We start from the raw sequence: 19021 nt of genomic DNA, 5'->3' as shown, positions 1-19021 counted from the left end.
TGTGAACAGAAACTGAAACAGTTTGTGTAATACTCTACAATACATTCTTTATCAGAAATGTACTGGGATATATGCTGCTGTTAGTTTGGTATACATAGGTTTATTCAGGGTATTACTTTTGCTTCAGAGCTTGTTGAAATATTTCATAACTCAGAAGTGCTTTGAGAACCAGTGAACATACTGGTTGAGATGACTCGTGATGGCCATGCTCCTCCTACTGAAAGGCCCTTCTTTCTGCTTCAGGGGAGGTGTGGGCTGAGTCCTCAATGATCGCCAGCAGCACCGTGTCCTTGTCTGAATTCAGGAAAGTTGCTAACATCCGTTTCTGTTGCGTGTCAGTCTTTTGCAGAGGAAATGATGATGAAGGACTTGGGTCGTCGGATCAGTGAGAGTCTAGAGGCCTCCCGAGTCTGCCTTCATCCTCCCCACCCCCACTGCCATAAACAAACTCCCTCTCAGTTGCCCCTAACCCAAACTAATTCCTATGCTGAATGAACTACAGTTGGACTAGCAGTATAATTTATCTTCTCAACTGGTCTGGTTAAGAATGAAGAGAGGTCTTGGAAGACAGTTGTAAAGGAGGTGCAAACCAGGACATGCAGTCCCTAGCCAGATTTTCATGATGCCCTCTACCGTGTCATTATCCCCTTTATCTGTTTGAAAACAGATTTGCCCTCTGATACCAAGTAGATGGGTGATTAAAGGCTGTAGATGTTGAGCAAACAAACCATAATGAATTTTAGAGTTCTTGATCATGGTGGTCCGCTCACCTTTAGCATATTCCTTCTGGTTGGAATTTTGTAAGTGGGCAAGGACATCTGAACACTGCTGCACCTATGTGAATGGAAAGCAGAATTAGCTTGATGTGTATTTGAAGTCAAATTAGAAAGGCCGATGTGAAGGTGGTTTTTATAGTCCTGCTTGCAGTATTAAGCCAAAACCTTACTGTGATTGTTGTAAGATGATGTGTTTTGGTTAATAGCAGCCTATTGAAACCCTGTCATTATGAACTATCTGCATATCTATGTTGAGGGGTAGCGCTACACAAATGCCTAGAATAGTCCTTAGGTAGGGCTTAAAATAGGAGATCCACACTAGCTCTCTAGTAAATGGGGTGCAGGGCTCTTAGTGTGGTTGCTGTTGCAGAGGGTCTCAGTTGTCTGTCTGGGACTATGCCTTGTATTTGATGGGAATTCTTTCACTTAGTCCTCAAAGCAGCCCAGTGCGGGAGTGGGTGGGGTGTTCTTGTCCCAGACCGCAGAGAGACAGACTGAGCAGCATGCCCCAGGCTACACAGCTATTAAGTGGAAGACTCTCAATCGACTTAAACCCAGGCAGGCAGTCTGACTCCAGAGAGATGCTTTGCCTGCTAGTAAAACTCTGTGCTACCTGTTATTAAAATTAGCTAATTATAACAGCACTACTTCTTTTTTGGGGGTGGGGTGGGGGTAGGTACTTTACAGAACTCTTTCTCATACATGCTCACCTTTGATCTAGAGAGGGCAGAGGAGTAAAAATAAAGGGGGAGAGCCATCCATTTTGATTGCTGGCAGTGTTAGTTTTCCCTCTGACTTGGTCATTAGCCTTCTTAGTAAAGTCTGTTGGGTTTCAAACCTGGATTTAGCATTTTTCTCATTTTAAGGTAAAACATGATTTGTAATGTAAATAATAAATGTCTTTAAAGCATATCTTTTGCTTCAAAGCAATTGGGATTTCCATATCATAAGACATAATTTTTATCATTTTTTTTTCCTCGATTTCTCTTTGTCTATGCCTACCCCTTTTCTTTCATTTAACATCTACCTTGTTCTTTTTAATATCCCAATGTAAGTGCTTTTTAGAAACACAGAACTTTTTACTAAATATTCACATCTAAGGTCTTCTGCCTTCTCTGGACAAAGAAGCTCCTGCTCCTGATTGTGACTCTCAATTCATAACAAATTTGCTGATATAACATGATCAAACTGTAATGAGAAAAAATATTTTTTACTTAAAATACTCTTTTGGGGCAGGAAAGAGAAGAGGCCAAGCAGGAGGCAAGAGGCATATATCTGAATGTCCCTGATAAGGTTTTGGAGGGAAGTCTATGAGCCTCTCCTCCATGCAGTCCTCTTTCAAGATAGTCTAAGAATGAAAAGTACCCTTCAGCTCCATACTGGGCCCTCCCCAGTGACCCATCCGCAGCTCCTTTATCCCAACAAACATGCCAAGAAAAAAAATTTTTAATTTATAGATATAAATACTCATGATACAGATCCAGTGCATTTTTTCCCATAATAAGCTAGGGAAATATCCAACCTAGCTAAGTTTTTAAAATGATAGAAAAAGCCCTTTTTTTAGTAGAGGCATGACTTTGTCTTTATCAGTATGTATTAAATTCTTCCTGTTCACATGCTAACTACACATCCAAGTGGCCTTCCAGTGGCAGAATGGTGGACTTGTAAGATTCATGATGAGAATCTGTGCCAAGTCCTATTTGATTCCAGAGCAATTATGTCATTAGAATATTGCTGATTGCCCCAGTGCCCATTGTGCAGCTTAACCTTTAAATGTTAGGATAATTAACTACTTTATCGTTCTACCAGGAAACCAACATGTAACTCTGTTCTACAGTAAATTCACAAATAAAAGATTGCCTACAGAGCCAGAAACAACCAGTTTAAGAGAAACAAAAGTATTGGTACATGAAGATCTAAATAAACATTCTGTTCAGTATTTATAAGAAAGTATTTCATCATAGTTTAAAAAACAGTCTTTCCTTTTGGCAGAGTAGAAATAACTTTCAGAGTATATCAGAATCAAAAGGCTCAGATAGTTATTAGTCATAGACATGTACACACTTTTTTCTCTTCATCAAAAATACCAAATTAATAGGATGGAGGCATCTGGCAGTAGTAAAGGAGCAGAGATGAAGAAGGGGCTCCACTGCTCAGATCTTACTCAAGTGACTGGTTTCTTGTGGATCTGTTCAGCCCAGCGGAGCTTCTGGAAGGAGATTTATCACATGAATTTTGGATTAAGATAGAGGGGTGCAGAGGGGATGTTCAATCATTTAATCAGAAACATTTCTGTGCAGTTCTTTGCTGCTCACTGTGAGGGGGCCCCCACCCCCAGGTAACCCACAGCCAGTAGTGGGAAGTGGCCTTGTAAACAAATAGCCATAAATTGATCACAAGTACTCAACTCATTGGGTGAACAAAATACTAAGGGAACAAAGTGGAATGAGCAATTAATTCTGCCTGACAGCATCCAAGGGAGCTTTAAAAGGTGATGGTAGAGCTGCTTCAAAAGAAAGCTGCTGAGGGAAAGGTCATTCTCATAAACAGGGGAAAAGGGGCTACAGACAGGATGAAATTGCAGGGAGCACTGAGACAAGGCTGGGCCCTAGACTGGGTGTGGGGTGCCTGGCTTTGGAAAACAGCCACCCTCAGAAAGGTGGACTTTTTAATTCCTGTGGATGGTGGAAAACCACTTTTGTTTTTAAGGAATGGTGAGAAGTGGTCAAATCTGTCTTTGGGGAATGTGAATCCCAGAATGTGGGGAATAGACTGGAGAGGGGAGAGACTAGATACGGGGTTCTGGCCTTAAATATGGTAAGGGAAGCTTACAAGGGGATGTTTGGTGCATAATTTCAGTGGAGTAATGGTCATTAAAATCTCATTGCATTGGGTCATGGTGTGAAAGCAAAGCAGAAGCATTGAATCAAGTCTCGTGGTTTGGGGATAGGATTAGATCTCATTGAAGATATGTGAAAGTCATGAGGCAGTCTCCTTTTAAAACTTGTTTGGCTTCTAAGGTTTTGCTTCAGTGAAAATGCCTGCCATATTTTCTGCCACAAAGGGTGAATGAGTAGGGACAGTTTGGTGCATACGATTTAGAGTATTCACATAAGCCTTAGAGAGGGACTAGTACAGGGAGGAAGGGTTTAGAGATTTGCAGCCCCATCATTGGGAACCCACGCCCTGGTCCTTCTCACCTGCCTCCCCTGCCAAACTCCTACCCTGCTCTCCCGCCTTCTGTGCTGGGGGTGCAGTTGCCATCACCACAGCGACCACTAGGGGGTGATCCCTTGGTAGCTGTACCAACCCAGGCATGGGGAAAGTTTATTGTAGTTTTCATCTAACACCAGGCTTTGAAAGTTACCTACAAAAGAAAATGTGATGTTATGGTTCCATGGAAGTTAAGTGGGAGAAAGAGCCAAAGTCTGGATATCACACTGTGTCCCATAGTTAACGTAAAAGCCCTTGTACATTTTGTGTATCTTTATAAATTTTATTACTCCCAAAAGACTAAGATTTTTTTAAAAGTACAAGGAGTTAGTTTTATATGAGGAGAATAAACTTACAGAGGAGGAGGAGTTTTGCAGAACAGTTTTTTCTGACATGATTTTGATGCCAGGCAAAGACACTTGGGTGGCGATTCTTTGTTCATTCTAGAACATTTTCTTATCTTCAAGTGTTCTTTCCACTGCCCTCCAAGATCAGGCCTTTCCTGCCACAGGCTGGGTGAATTCAGGCATGCAGAGACCTGCCCAGCTGCCCTGCTGAGGGACTGGGCTACCCCGGCCCTTCTGGTCTACCCTCAGCAGGTTAGCTGTGTGTTCAGGTCTGCTCTTCTCTTACACCTCACCTTTATTGAGAGCTTCCGTTTGGTCTGTCTGGACCTGAGTCAGTTCTTAAGGTTGCTTCCAGTTTCACTGACATTTTTTCACTTCTTTGTGCATGGTGTGCCACTAACCACCTGGCCTCAGTGGCAGACAGACTCATTTTCCGCATTTGTTTTCTGCGTGTGGGACTCCTCCAGTTAAAGAGTTCTTCAGAAGAGCAGAGATGATATGGCCTGAGCCCAGACACATCATCCCCAACTGGGATCCCTAGAGAGAGGGAACATCTTTCTCCGTTCCCTAGTCCTAATGGGATTCCTGGGTTCCCAAAGAGGAGAAGGAGCAGGCTCATGAAAACTCTAAGAGCCCAAAAGAAATTAAGTACATTTTTGCAACTTTGCAAGTGTTTGTTTTTGTTCTTGTTTTTTGCTTGGTGCTCTGCATCTTTCAGGCCCTTAAGATGAGATGCAAAGCAATACTGTGAATATGACCTTTGTGTCATATGATCACTATTTTGTTTGCTTAAATCTGCAAAGAGTACCTTTTGTTTTTTTCATTGAAGACTTAGTAATTATCTCTTGAGCTAGATTCTGATGTATTTAGTTTCTCTGTAGAGGTTTAAAATACTAGCTTTCCATTAGCCAGCAGACTTGGAGAGAAGGAAAAAAAGCCTCCTTTTTCTTCCTTTTTCTCTTACATCTGTTTCCTTACTCATCTCTCAGAAGGCACTTCACCAGTGTGATACAGACGTCTCCACCAGAGTGAGCCCATTCTGCCTCGGAGTTTACACTATTCCCTGCCTCCCTATTTCATTCATCGGCTTCCTCCTGTCTCTGCTTCCTCTTTCTTGTTCTTCCCTTTTTTCCCCCATTCCTTTCTTCCCCCCCTTTTTTTCTATACCTCTATTCTCTTTTTCCTTTCACCTACTCCTCTCTCTGCTGTCTCTTCTTGACGGCTTTGCCAAGTGTGTATTAATGAACAAAAAGGGCAAAAAATCTCAAGTGATAAAAAAAAAAAAAATCATTGTGAAATGGATGATTACTTTTCAACCTTGCTTCCCTCTAATTCCAGAGTTCTTCGGTATCCCCATCTGCCAGTTTCCGAGGTGCTGAGAAGCACAGAAACTCCACAGACTATTCCTCTGATAGCAAAAAGCAGAAAACTGAAGAAAAGGAAATTGCAGCTCGTTATGTAGGTTCATTTACCTTTGCTTTGGGGGAGGCCAGTTTGCTTTGCTACTTATCAGCATCCATTTTACCCTTTTTTATTAGCAACCAAAACTAGATCATAAGAAGAAAAAAAAAATCTTCTAGGAGGAAAGCCTAGTTACTGCATTTATAACTGTGCCTCACTTGGCTCGCTGAAGGCCTGTGGGCCTGTGTGTGCACAGGTGAGTGAGTGAATATGTGTATGGGAGCAAAAACAGTGCTGTATCTGGCAACTCATAGAAGCCCTTGGTGTTCCATGTCATCATTTCTATAGAGGTGTTTGCTTCCCTCCATATACTTCAGGTAGTTGAATTTTCTATGGTCAGCTAGAAATGTTAAGGATAAATGTAAAATCATAGAAAACCTGTTAAAACGTCTAGATGAACTTGTGCTAAGGAATTCAGTGAGTTTTGTGGAATATAACTTGCAGAGACATCCAGACATGTCCCTAATACGGGCTGAAGCTCATTCTCTGTCACTGACTGACCCTTCAGGTCTCGTGAAGGGAGTGAGTAGGATGGGACTAGTATGGAGGCAAGCAGTTCTTGCCCAGTTTCCTGTGGTGATGCCCTGCAAGACCGCAGGCCTCAAAAAAAGCTGAAAATTGGGGTTTTCATGCGGAACTTCCCAGTTTTACAATTGTGGCTACTTACACAGTTTTTTAAAAACATTGACATGACAGATCACAACCATCTGTAAAATGGATTTAGACTGGACAGGCTAGCTTGAACTAAGTACTCTGGAGTACCAAGCAAGCCATCAGCTTCAGTTTTTGACTGTAAAATGGGATCATCATATTTTCCACCTCCTATCATCATGAGGATTAAAGAACACAGTACCTTGTAAAGTGTTTAGCACTGTTGGGTGCAGTTCATTTTTATAAGATGTGAGGAATTAGTCTGGCCTGACTTAGGGAAAAATCTGGCTTTTTTTTTGCTGGGGGAGGAAATAATGCTTCTTAATTGTCAATGCAGGACAGTGATGGTGAGAAGAGTGATGACAACTTGGTGGTTGACGTTTCCAACGAGGTATGTCTGTGCCTCATTAACCCTGCTCCTGCCCAGCTGTCACAATAGCTAGTATCCAAACAAGTAGTGTCCAAAATGGTTTCTTAACTTTTAAAGGGACCCACTTCTCATTTACCTGAAAATATATGTAATACTGATGATGTATGTTACTGACCCTTTTTTTATTTCTACTCTTTTCTGTGAAGTTATAGTCTGTTTTGCTATTACGTTGAGTGCACACCAGACATTTATGATCAGCCTTCAGATCTTATGGACAAGTGACTAGGGTTTTGATTTTTGTGTTTGTTTTGAATAAATAATGTAAAAATTCTAATATTTTCTTTGACTTCAATACCAAATACTTTCTTCGGCAATTTGGTGAGTCTTATCATCTATTCCAGAACATTTTGCACTTCTGAGTTACTAGGTGCTTTCTGCTAGGAATGTCCACACCCAAGTCCTCCAGCATTGCCGGTGCTCTGTGCTCCATTAATGCCTTTGGCATTCCTCTGTGTAGGATCCATCTTCCCCTCGAGGGAGCCCAGCACATTCCCCGAGAGAGAATGGCCTGGACAAGACACGCCTGCTCAAGAAAGATGCCCCGATTAGTCCAGCCTCGATTGCATCCTCAAGCAGTACTCCCTCCTCCAAATCCAAAGAACTTAGCCTTGTAAGCAGCTCTTCACCGTCTTTCCTGGTATTGCCTGTAGCAGGATGGTTGGGTTGGAATGTTTTTTAATTTTTGTGTTTTTCACATTTTTTCTATAGAACTTTACTTCCAAATATATGTGTATGTTCAGTATTTAAGTTTAATTGACAAAAGTACTTTTGCAGCAGAACGGGTTTACTGCCTTGCCAGTGATAGATGTTTATGAGTCTTTTTGCAAGGCTAGGGGAGGGATATGGGGAACTTGAGTGAAACGTGTCTTAGCGAAGATGAAGAAATATACACCGGGGCTAGTGAGGGTGGTTTTGTCACCTGTGGTTTATGGTAAATTGAGTTTTGGGCTTGGATGTGATTTTGTTGCTAGTTTTGTTTGAATTACCAAGCTATATATGACTGCAATAATTTTCCCTTCCTATCTAAAAAGTCATCTGTCATCTACAAAAGTCTACCTTGACTCACACCACAAATCACAAATGCAAAACTGAAACTGCTTGCAAGTCAGGATAATCTCCCCATACTCCTTTTTCTGTGGCTGTGTAGTTAATTGCATTTTTGTGTGGAGTGTATTCCTTATTTCTTCCCAGTTATTTCTTTGTAACATAATATTAAAAAAAAAAGATGAATTCAGTTTTCAAATAACCTTTTGAATTCACAGGTGAAGGAAAGAAAATTCCTCAGGTTGTCTGCAAATTAGTGGGGATGTGTCTGGCATAGGGCTAGGTTTAGTTTCTTCCATTGTTTTCTCTTGGCTTCCTGGCCAGCTTGTATGAGCAGCTCCTCTGTGCTGATCTGCACAACAATTCAAGCTTGGATCTTTTCTAATGGGACTTGTTACCCAGGAAGCTTCTTTCAACATAATATAGTCCACCAGGAACCCGACTCAAACCACTCAGTCAAAGCAACCAGCAAGTTGGCTGGTCACAGTCCAGACGTCGTTTGTCAGCATCCATCTGACTCAGACTAGTTTCCTGGAAATGGTCTGCTGTACCCTGAATTCAGCTTCAGGTTATGTCCTCCTCTGAACAACGGTTTTGTGGCCTCAGAGAACTCTTTGTTTCTTTGTTAGTTGTTTTAAATTAATGAGATAAAGGGCCAGTACCACTCCTATTTCTTTCTCCTTTCCTTTTTCTTTACCTTTTTAAATGTTTAACATCATTGTTCAAACTATATTGTAATTGCCAATGTATTCCATTACATCTCTTGTTAGAATGAAAAATCTACTACTCCTGTTTCAAAATCCAATACCCCTACTCCACGAACTGATGCGCCTACCCCAGGCAGTAATTCCACTCCCGGATTGAGGCCTGTACCTGGAAAGCCACCAGGAGTTGACCCCCTGGGTTAGTAAGAAAAAATGTTTTTCTACATATTTATGCTTCTTATTTTTTTAAAAAAAAAGCAATTTAAAAAGTGCAATCCATTAAGAGTCCCAATAACCAGCACTGAAGGACTGTTATTTAACTTGAGCCAAGCACCTAACACTTACCATGCCTGAAACAGCATAGTAGGTATCCAGTAAAAGGTGAGGAAATAAACCCTGATAAAGGCTTGAATGACTTGCGACAATATTAAAATAATCTTATTTGAACGATGGATCCTGTTTTTTAATGTCTATAATAATGTTGTGCTTCGTTATTGTTATGGGTTCTTGGTTTTTCTCTTCCCCCTCCCGTTTTGGTCTATAGCCTCAAGCCTGAGGACCCCGATGGCAGTACCTTGTCCATACCCGACTCCGTTCGGGATTGTGCCCCACGCGGGCATGAACGGCGAGCTGACCAGCCCCGGCGCCGCCTACGCCGGCCTGCACAACATGTCCCCGCAGATGAGCGCGGCCGCTGCCGCCGCAGCAGCCGCCGCTGCCTACGGACGCTCCCCAGTGGTGCGTTTGCCCCGGGCTTTTACCCGATAAAAATATGTCAGAGCTCAGAGGATTATCATACGTACTTTAGAATGTAGTGTATATAATTTGAGGTATTTATAGAGGGGCCTGTGCATATTTGTAAATTAAACTCATGATTTAGAAAGATTGAGGTGGATGAAATAAGCTAATGTAACTGTGTTTCTGTTGTTTTGCTTGGGAAAAATTGTAGGTTGGATTTGATCCACACCATCACATGCGCGTGCCAGCAATACCTCCAAACCTGACGGGCATTCCAGGAGGAAAGCCGTGAGTACCTCTGGGCCTCGTGCTCACGGCATGCCAGTCCCTAGGCCCTTGCTGGGCCTGCAGCTCTGCTGGGCAATGGCAGGGATGTCCTGCTGCTTGCCTTTTTTTCCTTGCAAAGTATTTTTCATTTTCTCTTAGCACAGGGAAAGAGGTAATGAGGTAGGGTTTTGTATTTTCAGTTGAAAATCTTGAGCTTCTAATATGGAAATGCAAATTAGTGAGGCATCTCCAGCAGTCACTGTTCTGCTGTTAACAGTCTACATCTGTTACTGAATTCTTTTGTTGCCTTGAAAGAGTCTTATGTGTAAACCTGGATGTTCAAAATTTGAGCACATTGGGGAAAGACGTGCCAAAGTTGAAAGGCTGAAAAGAGAATTGTGGTATTAAGCTTGATTGTATTTCTCAAAAGGGTAGCTTGCTGCTCATCTGGCTTCTTGTCCTTGTAGCTGGGTGTTTGGAGGTTCTGTATTCACAGCACCCTTAAGTTACAGAGGCAAACACCCACCTCAGATGTCCCAGCCTCCTCTTGTACACTCCGATCTCCGGTCATCTCATTCTACATCATTTATTTCAATCCAGTGCACTTGGTTCTTACTACCTATGCACAGTTATCTCTTCTGTTTGGCTTCATCTTCCCAGATACAAAGACTTTAATATAAAATAACACTGGCTCTTCCTTTAAAATCCCAGCCTGCTTCCTCTCTCCTCCCCATTGGGAAGCATGCGCATAGACCCTCCTGCCTTATCACATGACTGTATTTATTCTCATCACTCTTCTCTTGGGCATCCTGTCTGTCACTGTAAACACCACGCACATGCTGCTTCTGCAGTCTAGTGCTTTCCCACCTGCTGTCCAAACTTGACCCTGAGTAACAGCTAAGTCCCTTTCTCCTAGAGGCTCTTCTGGTGGCTTGCCTGCCTCAGGGCATTGCTCTTACTGGTCTTTCTGTGACACTTTTTCTGTGACTTACTGTCTTACTTAAGGTCTCCACTGAGATGTCACTAATCAGAGCACTCTGCTCTGATAACCCTATAAAACAGGGATCTTTCTGTCCTTTCCTCTCTCCACCATCTTTCTTTTCTATTCTCTATCTCTTTTATACTTATCTGTAGCCATATCAGCCTTTCCCTGCTTGAATGTAAGTTTCATGAGAGCAGAGAAGAATTCCTTGCTATTCAGTTATAGATGTTCCAGTGCCTAGAATGGTACCTGGTTCATAGTTGGTGATCACAGTATATACTAGTTGAATGAATAAAAGAAAGAAAGAAGATAAATAATAAATGTGTGTGTGTGCGTGCATGCATGTGTGTGTGCTGATCTCTCCCTTTTCTGACCTCCCAATGATTATTTATCCACTACCCTATACAGGCACGTAGTTGTTTCCTGTGTGTCCTCTCCTTTTCTCCATATTTTCTGCCCTTCAGTATTAAATCACACTTGATCTTGACCTTTTCTTTCTCTTCTACCTGATGCCTCAGACTCTTGGTTTCTCTGTAACTTCTCTCCACCCTGCTGGCATCAAACACAACGCTGGCTCCATAGCCAAGTTGCTCCGTAAATATTTGACTGATTAATAAGGGAAGCAAAGCAAATTAGACTTTGAGTTCCTTGAGAGTTGAAGGTATAAATATCAATTACCATAATATTCTGTGTTGTGCGTGTTCTGCAAATAGTTGTTGACTGACTGACAAGTCTTATTGACTAAGAACTGGTGTATTTGAAGGTGAAAGTTTGGTCTATTTCAAGCAGCAACTAAATAACAAGGTCATAGGATTAATCAAATAACGAATGCCCAGATGAACTCGTGGGGATGGAGGGGTGCCGTCAGGGAAGCAGCATTGGCCTGCATTCAGGTCTGTGTAATCACCACTTCGTTAACCAGCAGTGGCGCCCAGAGCTGTAGCGTGAGCACCAGAGCAGAGGAGGTGGTGCTGCTCGCCTAGGCCGCCCAGAGGCCACAGGGACTCAAAGTGCGCTGGTGTGTCTGAAGGAGCAATGGCGGTCTTGCTTTGGCAGTTTGAGCCAGTTGAACCTCTCTGGAATCACAGCTGGTCTCCTCCTTCCCCCAGCTTGCCACTCAGCATTATAAAGTTGTCCAGGCCTTTTTGGGAGGGTTGATGGGATGGAGGCTGTTTAACAACTTCTGTTCTTGGGAGTGGTGGAGTCATACCTAATGCAGTTAGCATATGACGTCAGGAACCCCAAGGAGAACGTGATGTGGTTGGCAGAGAGTGAGTTCTGCAGTGTGGCAGACCCCAGTTTGAATCTGACTCTGCCAGTTGACAGAAGACAGTGACTTTATGCACAGTTTCTTAACTTTGTGAGCTTCGGTTGGCTCATCAGGAATGGCACCGCCCAACAGGGAGAGGAGGGTGTGGATGAAGTAAGATAACGTTACCCATTTAGAACCCTGTTGGGTGTACAGTGGCTAGTCAGTCAACTGCAGCCCTGTTGCCATTCAGCTTTGCCCCACATATTATCAATTTTTAGTTGCCTATTACAGAACATTTTGTAGGGGGCAGAAACGGCCCAAGAAGATCAGACTGAATAAATTACACTCCACATTCCTGTCAATGGTGTATCTTTATGTAACAGAGCATCAAGACATACATTCACATTCATTTCGCTTATAAAGATAATACACTTTTATGATAGATTTTTTACAGAAGAGATTATAATGATTATGTGGCTCTCTAGATCATAAGGTACAGATTATGAAACTTTCTGTGCTAGAACATAAAGCATGATAAACCACTTAAAGGCCTCCTCTACCACACATACCCAGTTACTGCCTTTCTCTAGAAAGCCTTAAAACAGTTGTACATCTCTGTCTTAATTATTTTTACAGAATAAATTGCTAGATATTAACAAAAATTGTAATTAAATGCATGTTCCAAACTAAAGAATAAAATAGCATTTATTTGATAATTCACATTGGGTTTTCTCATCTATTCTGGTAAATTAGCAAGGGTTCTGCTCAATATGTAATAGAAATGACAACATAGTTTAATTTCATCATAAGCCAAAAATGGACCTTTTTCTCACCTGCTACTTAAAGGAGACTTCTATAGGTAGTGTAAAACTATTCAATTAAAACCATGGTACTAAGTATATTATGGGATATGGCATGTGAAAGCAGCCATAAGAAAAGAGCTCAAGTTAATGGTTTTTAGGCTGCTCACAGTTCAGAAATCTTTCTCTGTCGTATTTATTTGTTTTTATAAAGCAAGATTTTTCAAAATAGGAACAATGCAACATTCAACAAGTATCTGTTGGCTGGCTAACCTACTGATAGGTTTAGATGCCACTTAGAACCTAATTTTCTATTATACTTCAAAAAGTCTAACAGTCAGACCTTTAATTGTAAGTTCAAGGTCTAGTCCCATCTTGTAAGACATTGAAATCTTGGAGAAGGTGCTGCAAAGTCTGAAGAAGATGAGTATAACATCACAAACCAGACCTCTTTGAGAGGGTAGCAACAGTAGAAGTGGGGAGGCTAAGGACCTTCTTTGAAATGCTGGGCTTTCATTGAAAGCTGATGAGTCAAGTAAAATAACAACTTCAATGTCCACATTTTAAAAAGAGAGACTTGCAGATGCCTTGATTGTTTGAAATATAGTTCTGTCAGGAAGTCCACACTGCTTCTGTTCTCTTCACTGCCTGCCCTACAGAGCCACTCTTAGCTCTTAGCTTTTGAACTGAACTGCCTTATGTGCATGCATGTTTTATAAGAGTTCAGGTCACTGTATTTCTCTGGCTTGCTGTGCCCTCTCTCCTTGGCCCTGTGTTTCTTGTTACGCGGACATCTCAGCAAGGTCTTGAATGTGTGTTAACCTGCACTTCAAATTCATCACGTTCACAAAATGCTTCCCCAGACTAGGTCTTCCTGCCAATTTGCCCATTTTTCACCAACTGCTAATACTCTGTTTCTTGTTTCCTGAGCTCAGAAACTCAGTTATTTCTGACTCTTTTTTCACATCTTACTAGGTAAGTCCCACAAAATTTTATATCCACATTTTTTTTCTAGCCGGCCCTCTTCCAGCTTGCCTGGTTCAGGCCCCCATCAGCTCCCATCTAGATTAGTGAAATAGCCATCTTCCTCTCCTCCTCCATTTTGCTCCTTGCTGCCCAATCTATTCTGTGACTGGCTTTGCCCCAGTAATGTCCCATCCTTTCTCCCCTGAAAAATCCTTCAGTAAATTGGGAAGTTCTCAGGCTGGCTTTCTAGGCCCTCCCTTTTAGAGCATTATATTGAGAGAGATTATATCTGTTATATGTGTGTGTGTATACAGTATATTTTATCAGATTGTGCTCCAGCCAGCACCTCCAGCCACTTACTGTGGAGTCACTGCTGAGTAAGTGAATCCCTAGGTGAAAGCCAGTCCAGGGATTTGCCAGGTCATTTCACTCAGCTCCTTTTAGAGCCCCTATTCTCTGCCTCCTGCTGGAATCGTTTCTCTGTCTTGCTCCCTCTTTAGTGAAATCCTTCCATTCTATGAAACCACCAAGTCTCTCATGACCTCTTCATTGCCAAGTCACTTCTGCATTTTCTCATCACATGTCCTAGATTTTAAGCCCCTATGGGCAAGACCAGTGCTTGACCTGATTTTGTTTCCTTAGCATACTGCCTCTGCCCAAGGATGTGGATAGCAAGCACTTATTGATGGATTTACTAGATAGAAAAAGAATAGTTCTTCAAGCCTGAGTTGGTTTCTTTATGCTCTCCAGTGCACTTTACTAGCTACACGTCACCAGCAAGTTTGTTGAAATCTGGTAAGTGTGTATTAGAGTTTTGTTTTTTCTAGTCTTGAGTATCTTACATATCTAGTAACAAACAGGGCCACTTTATGTCCTTAATTGCAAGTAAGCTCTTGAAATTCTTACTAAGGGAGTTCCAGGAACATAGTAGGTGCTCACAGAAAAATGGTTGTGGTTGAGTTGAAGAATGTGATAACAAAAATCTCAGAGGAAATTGTGTGCCTGGTTTCTTAACTATTTAAATTCTCAAGGCTCTTGAAAAACCATTTAGTGATTCTAGAGAGGAGAAAAGGGATGTCTTTTCAAGTAAATTATCATTAAGAATGTATAACACCATCTAAATTTGGAATAACCTTCCTTCAAGATTTAGTCTTCATGGCCTCTTCACTGCTAAGTCAGTTGGCCTTTTTCTCCATGTCCCCCCTCAGTCTCAGGCTTTTCCTCTGAGCGCTGCTGCCTTCCCCTCCTTGCCTCAGCTGACCCCTGGCTCTCCTGAGGGAACCTCTCAGGGGCTGCCTTTCGTAGGTTTCACATCCCGAAATCCTCAGGGCCACTGGCAGGGGTGACGAAGGCTGTGTTGCCCCAGCGCCCCTTCTCCAGTCTTTCTAGAACTGACCTACTTTCTGAAAATCCTGCCCCCTCAGGCTTGTGCCATTGGACTCTAATCGCTCTTCCACCTTGTTGGGGGATTTTCGCAGTTTACTACAGACTTGACACTTGGCTTAGGGTCTTCCTTCCTAACTCCCTCAGAGCCTGCCATCATCGTGGTGACTCTGGTGTTGACAAGGTCGGCCCCCCAGTAACCTCCTCGTCTCAGGCCTTGGGCCACGTCACCTCCAGTGACCTTCTGCTCTTCTCAACTTGAGTTACCTACCTAGAGACTCACAAGACTTTGTCGTCACCCCTCACTGTGTCCCCCTCCACAGTCCAATGTCCCATCCAACATGGCCTCCTTTACCTCCAGCCAGCGACTGATCTCTTAAATTACAAATCTGTTCCCAGCTTTCTCCCTGTCTCTCAAGCCCCAGCCACTGACTTCTCCCTCGATTATCGCACCAGTTCCCCGACTTGTTTTCCTTCCTCCAGTCTGCCACCTACCATCCGCTCTTCACCCAGCAGCTGGGGTGATCCCTTAACACAATCTCATCACTCCCCAGCACAGAAGTTCCCAGTGGCATCCCATTCTACTCAGAATGGTTCCACACCCCTTACCACGGTCTGCAAGGCCCTGTCTACCCCAGCCCCTCCCTCTCCTGCAGCCTGGCCTGCCCCTGAGTGCGCCTGGCCCTCTTGCTGCTCCTGCTGCAGGGCTTTGCATGCACTGTTCCTCTGCCTGGCACATCCCCACCTCAGTATGTGCATCCTTCCTCCAGGGCTCAGCTCATAGGCCCCTGCAGGCCTCTCTGGGCTCCATTACTCTCTCTTACCTGAAGCCGAGGGGGCGGAGATAGGTGGCATTTTCTGCCGTTGAGGTTACTTAGGTGTCTGCTTCAGTGGTGTCTCTTTCCCCTCAGAGGAGGTAGGTTCTGGAGGACAGGGGCTTCACTTTTCACCTGATTCCCCAACACCTGATAGCACACGGCTCATATTAGGCCTGTAGTTAAGTATTTTCTGACCAGATGGGTAATAAGCATTCTGCCTCACTCGGCCTTCATGTTTGCCGTACTCCTCATACTGCCTTCCCCTGTGTGCCTAGGTACATAATCCCCATTCTTTATATGGCAGCTCCATTTCCATTTTCCATGGCCTCCTCTGTCAAATTCTAAGAGTAATCCGGCCTGTCCGCAGTTCATAGCATTGACCCTCTGACACTGATTTATGTGAGTATCTCACTAATGAATCTGCCCCTCCAACCAACTGCTGCCCAGTCCCACTGCACAAGCTGAACTTAAGGAGAATGGGAGTGTGTGGGCCTTTTCTTCCTGCTGCATCCCCAGCCCTGTCAGCACGATGCTCGGCACATGGGGTGGGCAGGGTGTCTCCTGGATGGATCTCTGTGGTTGACAAGCTGTTGTGTGGTTGACCATCTTCTCTGCCTCTTCATGTGATCGTTTCCTGATGACTGACCTCTCTGACTGCGCTTGCTGGAATTCCTCTTAGATTCTGCCTCTAGACTACTCTGTGCATAATGTGCCCCAGGATTCACCTGTCATTTTTTTGTGGCTGTGAGTGCATCTGACGTCTCTCCTGAATCAGTTTTCAGCTTTCTGTTGAGTTGTTTCAGTCCCTTCTGCTCTCAAGCCAAAGAAAAGCAAGCCATTTACTGGCCTGCATGTGTCCCCTTTGGCTCTGCTTCCCTATCACCTTCACTAGCATATTGTCATCTGCTTGGTCATCTGGGTCCCAGACCTTCGAAGCCTACTCAGGACCCTTCTCATCCAGGGCATACATCCAGTGTGTCTCCAAATCCTGCTGATTTAACCAAAGCATTGTCTGTATCTGTTGTCTTCCTGCCTCTCCACCTTCTTCCCCCTCTGCTACTCTTTTGCAGCTGAGTTCTGAGCCTTTCTCTGTAATCTGCAGAGAAGGAAAAAGCTCTCCACTGTCTGGCACCCATATCTTCCCCAGCCACAGTGCATGTGTCATCCTTTCTGGGGACATTCAGGGGGCTGATGAGTCTCCTTAGTAATGGGCTAAATGTGGCTAGCCTGTAGGCTTTGGCATGAGGAACCATAAACTGTTTTGATTCTGAGTTTCCTGGATAGGTCCAGCTCCTGTCCTGTGTGTACCCACTAGTGCATTCCCTTGGTATGTCTTTTGTAAACTTCTTCCCTGTAAACAGAGCACGTTCCTAATCTCCGTGCCTAAACAGAATGACAGAATTTCCAAACTGGGCTATTGCCCAGTGTCCTCCAACACAGACCCGGCTCCCTCCTTTTCCGCCTCCCGCCTCCATGAACCCTGCATGCATCACAGTGGCCTCACTGGTATTCTCTCCCTGACTTTAGTGAAGGTAAAGAAATCTACCTTAAGTTGCATTTTAAAGTCAAATTTTTACAACTGGAGGAGGGTTTTCCCCAAAAATGAATTGGAGATGTCACTGCTGATAGGTACTCCCAGGGTGGCCTTTGGGGCAGTCACACAGGACACCTCTTCAGGTTCTAACTTCATGTGAAATTACTAGAATTAGTGACTGTCAGAGTCTAATAAGACTCAATCCTTTTTCCTTTTTTGGTTGCACATCTTCCATTTCACCCTCTAGGCCTAGACACTCTGAATTCCTTAAAGCTTGATAATTTTGGTTTAATGATCTCCCTAAGTAAGGTATTTGATTAGAGTGAATTGATCTGTAGGCAAAAGTTTCATCCCAGGCTTCTCAGTCACTGAAAGTAGAAGGGAGTGGAAGCGTGTAGAGGGCCCTGAAGGAGTAGGAACTGTACCAGACATTGGCTCTCTTATTTAGTTCTCTGTGACGTATAGATAGCAGTCTCTACATTTTAAAGGTTAGGACTATGGTTCAGAGAGGCTAAGTAACTACTGATGTCACACAGCAGCTTGTGAAAAGTCAGCCTGAGGTTTGATTGTAGATCTAGCTCTGTGACTCTGAAAACGGATTCTTCCACAATACTGGGTAAATTTGACTTGTTTGCAAGTGATAAGTAGCACTGAAAATGTACTTTTTATCTCATTGCACTGAGTTATGTAACATTTTTTACATTCCTGTCTTCCTCTCTTTTGTCCCCTCTACTGCCTTAGAGCCTACTCCTTCCACGTCACTGCAGACGGTCAGATGCAGCCTGTCCCCTTCCCCCCCGACGCTCTCATCGGACCCGGAATCCCCCGACACGCGCGCCAGATCAACACGCTGAACCACGGGGAGGTGGTGTGTGCCGTGACCATCAGCAACCCCACCAGACACGTGTACACGGGCGGGAAGGGCTGCGTCAAGGTCTGGGACATCAGCCACCCCGGCAATAAGAGCCCCGTCTCTCAGCTGGACTGTTTGGTGAGTGAAAATGGGTGAACATAGACCTCACTCAGTAAACAGGATGGAAGATGAGAGACACCCGCCTGCACCCTAAGGGGCCAGCTGTCCCCAGAGTCCTCTGGTCATTCACTTGGAGACTGAGAACACTGATAAGGACCGGAGTCCTCTTTTGGTGCCTGAAAGCAGGATGACATGGTTCTGCATGTGGCATGCGGCTCTCATTAACCCTGCCCAGGGCATGGGGTGGGCAAACTGCTGTTTTCCCAGTTGATAAAGGAGTTTAAGAAAACTAAGAGCCAGTGATTAGTTCTGTGAGAGTGTACCTAAACATCTTAATCTGACACATTATGAGTTGAGAGTAATTTACACTTCATGTGGTAGACACTTGAATACCCTTAGCTATTTCATGGATGTTTTCCTTGAGTTATTTGGGAAATTCCAGTTTGATTTTCTTTCTTAGGCCAGCAGTAGAATTTTTTGCTTACAGCATGATGTCAGGTCAGTTTAACATAATTGATGCACACAAGATTCCCATAACCTGCTGTACTGGGAGGAAGTTTTTCTCCCTGTCCTTTAACACTCGTTGATCAAGGCTTGCCTCCCATTGATGCTGCCTTATCAAAGCCAAGATTCCCTTTAGCCAGCAGTGCAGGGCCAGGTGGAAGGAGGAGACCACCAGGTC

At 43.6% G+C, this 19021-nt stretch overlaps 1 protein-coding gene across 10 annotated transcripts in view; it reads left to right on the top strand.

Moving 5' to 3' along the window:
• TLE4 (TLE family member 4, transcriptional corepressor) overlaps nucleotides 1-19021 on the top strand; it is a 136079-nt gene that overhangs the window by 110964 nt on the left and 6094 nt on the right. For all 10 annotated transcript variants that reach the window (XM_036893446.2, XM_036893442.2, XM_036893441.2 and 7 more), the window contains 7 exons: nucleotides 5675-5794; nucleotides 6786-6839; nucleotides 7336-7488; nucleotides 8693-8825; nucleotides 9171-9364; nucleotides 9576-9652; nucleotides 18108-18357. In XM_036893446.2, coding sequence (XP_036749341.1) covers nucleotides 5675-5794; nucleotides 6786-6839; nucleotides 7336-7488; nucleotides 8693-8825; nucleotides 9171-9364; nucleotides 9576-9652; nucleotides 18108-18357 — 981 coding nt within the window. The remainder of the gene's footprint in view (nucleotides 1-5674; nucleotides 5795-6785; nucleotides 6840-7335; nucleotides 7489-8692; nucleotides 8826-9170; nucleotides 9365-9575; nucleotides 9653-18107; nucleotides 18358-19021) is intronic.

Source organism: Manis pentadactyla, chromosome 3 (assembly GCF_030020395.1).
Source record: "Manis pentadactyla isolate mManPen7 chromosome 3, mManPen7.hap1, whole genome shotgun sequence".
NCBI classification, from domain to species: domain Eukaryota; kingdom Metazoa; phylum Chordata; class Mammalia; order Pholidota; family Manidae; genus Manis; species Manis pentadactyla.
This window is presented reverse-complemented; position numbering and strand designations above follow the sequence as displayed.